This window comes from Cynara cardunculus (assembly GCF_001531365.2).
Source record: "Cynara cardunculus var. scolymus isolate 2C chromosome LG 12, CcrdV1, whole genome shotgun sequence".
Lineage (NCBI taxonomy): Eukaryota > Viridiplantae > Streptophyta > Magnoliopsida > Asterales > Asteraceae > Cynara > Cynara cardunculus.
The window spans coordinates 11,452,908-11,463,788 of record NC_037539.1 but is presented as its reverse complement, the minus strand read 5'-3'; the positions used below and the strand labels follow the sequence as shown (position 1 = coordinate 11,463,788).

At 38.0% G+C, this 10,881-nt stretch overlaps 2 protein-coding genes across 2 annotated transcripts; one reads left to right on the top strand and one right to left on the bottom strand.

The window, feature by feature from the left end:
* The first annotated feature begins 5,887 nt into the window (after positions 1–5,887).
* On the top strand, positions 5,888–7,870 carry LOC112523084 (FT-interacting protein 1-like). The gene has a single exon (XM_025132525.1). The coding sequence runs from the start codon at positions 5,903–5,905 to the stop codon at positions 7,868–7,870; it is 1,968 nt and encodes a 655-aa protein (XP_024988293.1). The 5' UTR covers positions 5,888–5,902.
* A 367-nt stretch (positions 7,871–8,237) lies between these two features.
* Positions 8,238–10,881, bottom strand: LOC112523085 (60S ribosomal protein L6). Its single transcript, XM_025132526.1, has 5 exons — positions 10,769–10,881; positions 9,783–10,057; positions 9,573–9,679; positions 8,673–8,854; positions 8,238–8,584 (listed from the first exon to the last, which is right to left on the bottom strand). The coding sequence occupies exons 2-5, from the start codon at positions 10,037–10,039 to the stop codon at positions 8,429–8,431; spliced, it is 702 nt and encodes a 233-aa protein (XP_024988294.1). The 5' UTR covers positions 10,040–10,057; positions 10,769–10,881; the 3' UTR covers positions 8,238–8,428.

The window sequence follows — 10,881 nt, the reverse complement described above, 5'->3', positions numbered from 1 at the left end:
TGAAGTTGGAAATTAGAATCTTTAGTCTTTACCCAAGAGAAGAGGCCAAGACCAAGAAGGAAGTCGCACACGGCACAGCACAATCGGCAGCACAGTCGCCCACGGCAGTCGGCTTCCGATGCTTGCGTTTGTTAGTTGCAGTGCGTCGGTGCTTGCGCAGCGTTTTTTGGCGACGGCGGTGGTGGAAACGGAGGGGATCTGTTCCATCTGTTTGGGTCGCATGGAGGTAGGTACTCGCAGCCTCGCAGCCTCGCAGGCGGCAGCAGGCTCGTCACTCGTGTAAGTGTTAGCGTGTATGCGGTATGTCTTCACAGACAGTTCACTCTCGTTTCCTGGCTTCCTGCACTGAAGAGGGGCCTCTTACCTCATGTTGTTGGGGGCCCAATTACACCTAATCTCAAAATACAAGTAAAAAAAAATTGGGCTATCCTATTTAATTTTTGTTGGGGGCCCAGGACCCCAACGGCCTTGTAGTGCGTCCCCCCCTGGTCTCATTCGTATATTGGCTAGGAGTAGTGTTTGTAAAAGTTCTAGGTGTTCAATAAAGCATATACTATTATGGTGGTGGTGTTTCTTGTGCTGCAAAAGTCAACATTTGCAATTAGGATAATTGTTTCATTTTGCCTCACACTCAAAAGATGATGTATCTATATCATGACCATAGAGTCTTGTGTGGTCATGCTGAAACATATATGTGTGATTGTCTTAAAAAAAATTATATGATTCAATGACTCAGATAATCCACTAGTTTGACATATTAGCTTCTCTAATATATGTTTTCTTTCATATTCATTATAGGCATATGTAGTTATGTACGTATACCCATTTTCATTCTCATAATATGATTTTCATTTGGAACGAATATTTTAACAATGTTTGATTAATTTAATGATTGTTAATCCTGTACAAAAAGTGACAGTCCATCGTCTTAATATTTAGTTAAAGGATTTAAAGATGGTTAATTTAATGAATCATAGTTTATATCTTATGCTTGTTTGAGAGGTCCTAACAAAACTCAAGTTCTATTCGATACATTCCTACACAGAACGAAGAATATTGTGAGTTTTGTATTTGTTTTCTTATGTGTTTCTTTACATACATAACAATTATATATTCGAATTATATATGAAATTAATTTAATACTTAAAATTTTTAATTTCAACTAAACAAACATTCCATCAATTTTAAATATGACGATTCATTTTAAACTTGTTTCCTTTTTATAGGAGCGATTATTAATACATTTCTTGTTTTATTGTTCGTTATCTTACGAGCAGTAGTTACAACTCTGCTCCAAGGATTGAAAAAATTCCCGACTATTGTCATAACCATGACCCTTTCCATGGTCTCGTCTACATATTGCATGGATGTCAAGTGCGTGAAGTATTTAACTCATCGTCCTTGGAGTTATTTCCACCTCTAACTTTTGCAGTATTGACCTGGTAAATTTTCTTTGTCCCAACATGTCTAGCATTGTTACTCGAAAGAACTTTGTTGCGTCTCTCAGCCACTTGCAGTAGGTTGATGAGTTTGTCTCGAGGTTATATTCAAAATTATATTGGTTCATTAGTATTATGTTGATATATGAAAGATATAAATCACGACATCTTCTGTGAGTTATTGCCACCGAGATTGATATGCGTTTTGAGAAACAACATTTCTTTGTTATAATCATTTACAATATTGTAATTGAGTAAGTAGGTTTCATTTCACTGTACAATTAGTTTGAAAGTACGTGTTCATGGTTCCTCCTTTCAGGGCCTCCTCTAGTTATTTGGGTGTTTCTAACAGAAGGTACTCCCTTTGAAGGTTGGGACCAGTGTGTCGTCTCAAAAACTTCAAGGTGTTTGCTTGTACATTTTCAGACGATTGGTTTTTTTGGGTCAATAGGGAGTTAATGGTTTTTAGGTATTTTCTTGTACCTTTTCGACGAAGGTAGTATCTACATCTGATACACATTTATTTATTTGGTGGATTTTGACATGAGATCAAATTCAAAAAAAGAATTACCCTATAGGGAATTTGGGGGCTTTTTGGTAAGAGACCAAAAATATGGGGTTACAAGTGTAACTTCGAAAAAATTATTATAAAATCTATACTATATTATAAAGCATTTCACAAAAAAATTTAAAAATTATTTTTTATACACGAAGTACTATTTATTAATGCATGTTACTTAAAATTTAAGATTACAAGTAATCGTGCGCAAATACAACTTATTAAAGCTCTATGCTTGAATTCATGTAACTAACTGCGAATAAACATAATCAAATAGAGGATAAACATCTCATTTTAAAATATAAAAAATCTAAAATATAATTAGGATAATTATCAAATTCTAACAAAATAATTAATTATTATCTTTAGAAAAGAGATATTATTAAACCAAATATAAATTACTTCGTTATTGAATCTAAAATAAATTATAATAAAAAAATTGAATTAAAAATTTACATAAAAAATGAGAAATTTTAAATATTTAATTTGATACTAATATCGATATATTTTTGTCAAATTTTTATGATATCTTCAAATTTATATTTTATTCAAAAATAAAAACATTGTCGCATTTTCAAAATCACATAAGACCATATTTATAATCGACTAGGATAAAAAAATAAAATGAAATATTTAAATCAAGATGTATTTCACTGCAATGCGCGAATACCTTTCTAGTTAAAAATAATGAATAGGAACTCATGATCAAGATAAACATTTGATATAACAATTATGAATCAAGATAAACATTTGAATATGATAAAACAATTAAAAATAAATTACACTGAGGTAAGTAAATTATATTAACAATTAAATTAAGAGAAAACTGCATCAAATTGAAATGAACTTTTGTCTGATTTTTATTTTGAGGAACCAACTTTCAAAATTATCATTTTATGGTTTCAGGTAAACTTTTCATTTATTTAAGGGTTTGATAACCGGATTAGTTGGTAACTTGGTTTCCCTAATGTGATGGGAAATCTATTAATTAAAAACATATTAGGTAGATTTAAAAAAGCCACATAAACAATAACTAAAACAAGTAAATTGTAAAAACCGTCCCGCCCATCTCCCAACCATCTTCATCGCCTCCCCCACTTCAAATGTGTCATCTTCTTCTGGCCACCACTGAGAATAACCGATCTATCTTCGATCACCACCGACGTCATCATCTCAGGCCATCTTCTCTCCAAAAAAAAAAAAAAAAAATCTAAAACTGCTTTCTTTATTCACCTGACTATGATTGATTTTATAATGCAGCTTCTACTTAGATATCGGTAATAAGCAATTTTTAGTTTCTCCATAAAACATGGAGATGTGATCATCGTTATGTCCGATTTTTAGTTTCTCCATTTTAGAATACACTGAGAAAACAGATATCAGTATCATTATTGATAATCTGAGAATGTATGTACTTCCTCAACACCATTCAAGCGGAAGGGGGGGGGGGGGGTCAGGAATATCACTTTTGTCATCCAAGAGAAACAAATCATAACTTGGTTCATGCTAGTTATACCATGTGATACATGTTATCCCTAACAATCAGTAGCGGACCTAGGACTTATCTTGAGCAGATGCACCTTTATAGTGAATCAAAGGCTTGTGAAGTCACAAGTTTGATCAGGGGGAAGTCAATGTAGATTGACCCAAGGGACAGTCAATCATGTCAATTTCGGAAATCATACATTTTTTTCAAATTGAATCGATTTTGACCTTTTGAGCAAAACACAAGACTAAGTCTTATGTCCGACGTGTTTTTAGCTGAATTCCACTGTTACAGACCACTTTTTAGCTCTTTTGGTTCATTTTATAATTTTCCAATTTTTAGTATTTGATATTGATTGACCCCTTTTTTTTTCTACGTTTTCAGTTTTGTTTCCTTGTACGTATAAAACTCTTAGTACTAAATAAGATGCTTTGCAAATCAAAATTAAATATGCATCTACGATTTCGAGTAAGAATAATCAATTCAATAATTAAAAACAAATTACAAGATATAAAAAAAATCAAGAGGAAAAACTTATATATATATATATACACACATACATAAAATTGAGGTTTAGAACCTATATATTGTGATAACCGTAAGAACTATTATCTCAAGGTATTGTTTCACATGATTTTTTCTCATCTAAGACTAACATTTAGTATATTGATGAACATATATTACAACGTGTTAGCTTCATATGTATGCAATTCACAATGTAAAACTTTTTTACGTGTAACTTTTGTTTCACAAAACAGCTAAAAAGGTTCACATTGTGAAATAAATATATGTTAATCGATATTTTAAATCATAGTCATAGATGAAAAAAAATCATATAAAATATCATATGCTACACTAGTTCTAACAGTTACTACAATTTCATAAGTTATCAAAAAAGGATACCCTCGTAAAATTAAAAACTAAGTGGCTGTTTACCAAACACTTACCCGGTAAACGCTTACCGGTAAAATTTAACACTACCACTTACTTACCGGGTAAGACTTTAGTCCATCAAAACGGCATCGTATGCAACAACTTATAGAGTAAGTGCTTACTATGGTAAGATTGGTCCTTTGTCTCCTTCTTACCGGGTAAGCTTCTTGGTCCTTACCATATTTATCTGGTAAGGTAATGTGACTTGATAAACATTTATTTGGGTAAGCATTTGGTAAACGGCCCCTAATATTAATTAAGGTTTCTTTTGCCTTTTGCTTTCAACTTGTTCTGTAATCTTTCAAAAAGTTTCTGCACATTTGTTCCTGTCTAAGCAAGAATGGAATGTACTCAAAAAGCACATACGTGATGAAGCAAAGCATATCATCAATCCACTTTTAATTTAAGGTTCTACTTTCTGAATTTTAGAACCACCAAGTTACGATGCAAATTCCGATTTCTGTTTTACGAGTTTCATCGTCATATTCTCGGTTACTTGTGAAATAAAAACAAAAACAACCGAGACATAAGTCAGAAGGAACCGATTCTCATATGGCAATCGAATGCCATATGAGTATCCATCCGATTGTGATTACACGGTTGACGCCTTCATACTAATAGCATTAACGATGTGTTCTCGAGTATTTTTTTTATTAACCTGGATATCCAACCTGCTATGCGAGCCGACTAATCCCAGGACAACCATCTGCTTTGCTTTGCAGGTAGCCCGGAGTCACCGCATTTGAACCTCCGTGGCCACAAGGTTCAAATGCGGTGACTCCGGGCTACCTGCAAAGCAAAGCAGATGGTTGTCCTGAGATTAGTCGGCTCGCATAGCAGGTTGGATATCCAGGTTAATTAAAAAAAATCTAAACTAATTCATAAAATTATGAAATATATGCCTTGCCTCCTTTCTCCTCTTTCTCGGCTCCTATTTCTGCAGCACCAGAATCAGAACTCGATGTTACTTGCAAAGCAAGTAATGATCACATCATGCATGCATGGGGTGTTACTTTTCAAACAAGCAAAGAATGAAGAAAAAGAAGATCCAACACTCATGGTCTTAAACCCTTTCTAATCCTCGTATCCCATAACACAAATTAACTCCTCAAAATGATCCGGTTAAGAAACCGTCAGATGCAACACGAGCCCGTTAATCCGACTCTTGAACAAGCAGACTACGAGCTCAAGGACACGAGCCCACAACTCGGTGAGCGTTGGCTGCAGGGTGGAGCCTATGGCAGCGAGAGATCGACAAGCACGTATGATCTCGTTGAACAAACTTACCATCTTTACGTTCGAGTTGTGAAGGCCAAGGAACTTGCGGTTGGCACAGACCCGTATGTCGAAGTCAAGCTCGGGAATTACCGAGGCCGAACGAGGCATTTTGAGAAGAAAACGAACCCTGAGTGGAACCAGGTGTTTGCGTTCTCAAAAGATCGTGTTCAGTCGTCAACTTTAGAAGTTTACGTAAAAGATAAGGAGATGTTTGGAAGAGACGATTATGTCGGAAAAGTGGTTTTCGATTTGAATGAAGTTCCGACACGAGTTCCACCGGACAGTCCTTTGGCTCCTCAGTGGTACCGGTTGGAGGACCGGAGGGGCCAAGGAGCTGAGATCATGATTGCGGTTTGGATGGGAACACAAGCCGATGAAGCGTTCCCTGAGGCTTGGCATTCGGACGCTTTGTTTGCTCAAGGAGAAGGTGTTTTTAACGTCCGATCGAAAGTTTATGTGTCGCCTAAACTTTGGTATATTCGAGTGAATGTTATAGAAGCTCAGGATGTTATTCCGAATGACAGGTCACGTCTTCCGGAAGTTTCCGTGAAGGTGCAAGTAGGAAACCAGGTTCTGAGAACGAAGATAAGTTCTGTGAGGACGATGAATCCGCTATGGAATGAAGATTTTGTGTTTGTTGCTGCCGAGCCATTTGAGGAACACTTGGTTCTTACGATTGAGGATCGAGTTCACCCTTCGAGAGACGAGGTTCTGGGGACGTTGAGCCTACCGTTGACCATGTTTGAGAAACGGCTCGACCATCGGCCGGTTCATTCTCGCTGGTTCAATCTCGAAAAGTATGGGCTCGGTGAAATGAAGTTTTCGAGCAGAGTACACATTCGGGTTTGCTTAGAAGGGGGGTACCATGTTCTCGATGAATCGACATTGTACATCAGCGATCAACGGCCGACAGCAAAACAACTGTGGAAGCCGCCCTGCGGGATTCTTGAAGTCGGGATTTTGGGCGCGCAAGGGTTGCTCCCGATGAAGATGAAAGATAGGCGAGGGTCGACCGATGCTTACTGTGTGGCGAAGTATGGACAAAAATGGGTTAGAACACGAACAATTCTTGACACGCTGAATCCAAAATGGAACGAGCAATACACGTGGGAAGTTTACGATCCGTGCACGGTCATCACGATGGGCGTTTTCGATAACTGTCATTTGGGAGACGAAAAACCAGGTACAGGGCGAGACTCGAGAATCGGGAAGGTAAGGATTCGGTTATCGACTCTTGAAGCTCATCGAATATACACACATTCGTACCCACTTCTCGTACTCCATCCCTCCGGGGTGAAGAAGATGGGTGAGCTCCAACTCGCTGTTCGGTTCACCAACTTGTCGCTAGCCAACACAGTTTACATGTATGGCCGCCCTTTGTTGCCCAAGATGCATTATCTGAACCCACTAACGGTCAACCAAGTCGACACTTTACGGTACCAAGCCATGAACATCGTGGCGGTTCGGCTTGGTCGAGCCGAACCGCCTCTTCGAAAAGAGGTGGTCGAGTACATGTTAGATGTCGATTCTCACATGTGGAGTATGAGAAGAAGCAAAGCAAACTTCTTCAGGATCATGTCATTGATTTCGGGTTTATTTTCCGTGAGCCGGTGGTTCACCAACGTCCGAGAATGGAAAAACCCGATCACGACAGTCCTCGTTCACATTTTGTTTTTGATCCTATTATGGTATCCCGAGCTCATACTTCCTACCATTTGTCTCTACATGTTCTTGATCGGTCTCTGGAACTACAGGTTCCGAGCCCGCCACCCGCCTCATATGGACCCAAAACTCTCGTGGGCCGAGGCGGTGCACCCTGACGAGCTCGACGAAGAGTTCGACACTTTCCCGACATCAAGACCGCCGGACACGGTTCGGATGAGATACGACCGGATCCGAAGCATAGCCGGGAGGATTCAGACTGTGGTGGGAGATGTGGCTACACAAGGAGAGCGACTAGTGTCATTGCTTAGCTGGCGAGACCCTCGAGCCACTAGCCTCTTTGTCATTTTCAGCCTTTGCTCCGCAGTCGTTCTTTACATGACTCCTTTTCGGGTGGTCGCATTAGTGGGGGGATTGTACACATTACGACATCCTAGGTTCCGAAGCAAGTTGCCTTCGGTTCCCAGCAACTTCTTCAAGAGACTGCCTGCTCGATCGGATAGCTTACTATAAATCACATCAAATCATCAAGAAAAGCAAGAGCCCGACGACTACTAAGTGCTTTTGTTGTTTTAGTTTTGCAACATGTTTGACTTTCAATTTCTATGTGATGTTTGAATAACAGAAAACCCCCCATGAACAAAACAAATACTTGTTATCACATGTTTGGTCCAACTATTAGATTGGGACTAGACAAGACCGAATGGACAAATATGCATTATACGACTTCAGACGTTGAAACAAGTTTGGTAAATTACTAAACCACCCATGTCAAATTAAAACACTAATATGCAGTATCGTCAGTGTACCAAATGCACCCTTACAAAGTACCATGAAACAAACAAGCAGAGATGATGTAATTGCACAAGAAAAGCCTTACAGGGTGAAAAAGACCAAAGATGCAGATTAACAATCAATGTATAGATTCCAAAAATGCTAGCAAGAGGAATAAGGTAAGAAAAAGAATATCTCGTCGTTGATAGCCATCGAAAACCAACACAATGTGGCCTCTAAATCTAGAGTTTTGACACATTCATAATCAAGAAAACAAAATTAATGTAAACGATTCATCTAAAAGACGAGCTCATGAGGTTTCATGCCTGCCTTTAGTGAAAACCTTGCACCCAAATAGCTTTTCAAGTCAGGAACAGCCTCGATCGATTTTACCAAAGCAGCATCCACGGATTTCTGGTCGTCTTTCTTGTCCTGTGGGAGCGTGTTCTTTTCCTATACATGCATTCACATAAGTTAAGTGAAGCATAAATACCATCGATTTACAGGTGTTTGTGTATGAGTGGGAGAAGATGAGTGTTACCTCTTTCTCAGCTTCAAAAAACTCGCCCTCTCCTTTCTTCTTCTTCTTTTCAACTTGCTTTCCAAAGTATTTGTCATCGAACTTCTCCACATTTACTCCGGAGATGTCGACCTTAGTTGATGTGGCAATCACATACGATTGATTCACTCTCCTCAAAGGAACACCGTTGATCTTAAAAGGCCCTAAGAATTGAAGGATGGGTTTAAAACGCTAACGAAACAGATATGAATACAAGTTACAAAAAAAACCCTAAACAGGACGGGTTTAAGAAGATGAACACAACAGATGAACATAAGTTACAAAAATGCCTACAAATGCAGGGCATGTATGGATGCAGTTACAATATTAGGTTTTAGAACAATCATAAATCAGAACCTACTCGGGAGCAAAAAAATGAACAAAGCTACAAAATGGTTTGACTTTTGAAAGTCGAGCATGCCACATTTCTAACTTCAAAGCTGATATAGAACTATTGAACATTTTGTTAAAAATCGAAATGCACCAAGCCATATATAAAGCACCACGCATTCAGATGAAGAAAGATAGAAAACGGTGAACTTGTGGAACCCATTAAGACTATAATTCATGTCAAAGCATCCTTCCAATTTCGTCTTTCACAAGTTAAAAACACATCATTGACGAATATGTTCAGCTAAAAGCAATATTCCATTCTTCTGCATAAAAACGATCCTCATAATGAACTCTCTCCAATGAAAGTCCTTATTTGAAAACATTAAGAAAAAAAGAGCACTTGCACAAAGGATAACAAAATACAGTTACATGGAAGTGAACTCAATTCTAATTTCAAATAGAAATAGATAGAAACTATCACAAGCACTGATATTTCTCATAAAGAAGATGTTTATTTCAACAACCCGAAAGGGGAAAAAGGAACATTACCAGTAACCAGTAGCAATCCAGATGTAAGTTGTTTCAAGAAAACAACCCTTTTCCCTTTGAACCTTCCAGCCAATATAATCAGCACAGTTCCAGGAGTAATACTAGCTCTGCATCATGCATATAACAAGCTTATTCAATACATATTATATACACCCACGCACACAGAGTCACGGAGCATAAATATGTACTGCAATATATCTATATATACACCTGAGCTTGGTGAGCCTGGCTTTGCGTTTGTTGACGAGAGGTTTCTTCACGTCATCAGCTGGGTAGAACTTTGGCGGCTTCTCCGCTGGAGCAGCAGCAACGGCTTTTTTCTCGTGCTTAGGGAAAGCACCACCATTCTTGGCCTTGATGGCCCAAAGACCCCTCTTGTGGTACATCTTTGACCGGGAATACTTGCCAACACCTCTGATCAGATCAGGGTTCCTGCACACATGGGGTTTCCTCTGCTGGGGTGCCATTGGTTATTATCTATATACCTGAAAATGGCATGGACCCAGATACTTTATTTCCAACATCAAAGACATAATTGCACAGTATGCTAAAATCAAAAGCAATTTAACCACAGCTCATGCATTAGTTAACATCTCAATCATAAGGTAAAAATCTGTTTAATTTATGTTTTAAAAAACACAAACTAATCACCAATTGACTATTTAATTTGAGTCTTCAACATTTCGGCTTATTGATTCCCACTTCGATAGAACGAACCAGACAGCGGTTGCAAGTTGCAAGTGTCATTTACTTAACAAAGGAGAAAAGAATAGATCCACAAAATGATGAATCTTGATGGTTTACACGAATGAAACCTAATTACTCAATCTAAATGGATTGCCACAACGATGTACTATATTCGAAATCCCCTCATTTCAGACAAAAGCTTCAAGTCTACATTTCAAGAGCTAACAGAACCCCGAAAATCAAATCCAAATGTTACTCAATTCACAGAAATCCTCCTAAATCCAGAAGAATGTTATCATACCCCAACTATATCCAGAAAAAGAAGTGAAAATCTAAAACTTATAGAGCACTAAAATACATACGAATCAAACTATACGCTACTACTGAATGCACATATTTCGTTTGTAAAAACCTTCAAAAGGGATCCAGTAAACAAACAGGAACAAAGCAAATTTGCTGAGGGTTCTAATCGATTAAACAAATAAAGCAAACAAAACCCTTCACATTACCTGTAATGTGGTCACTGTGATGAAGAGCAGCGGCTCTCTTCTGCAGTCGGCTGGGAATGGAAGAAACCCTAATTGCCCGGTTTATAAGTAAAATATATAATGGCAAAATTGAC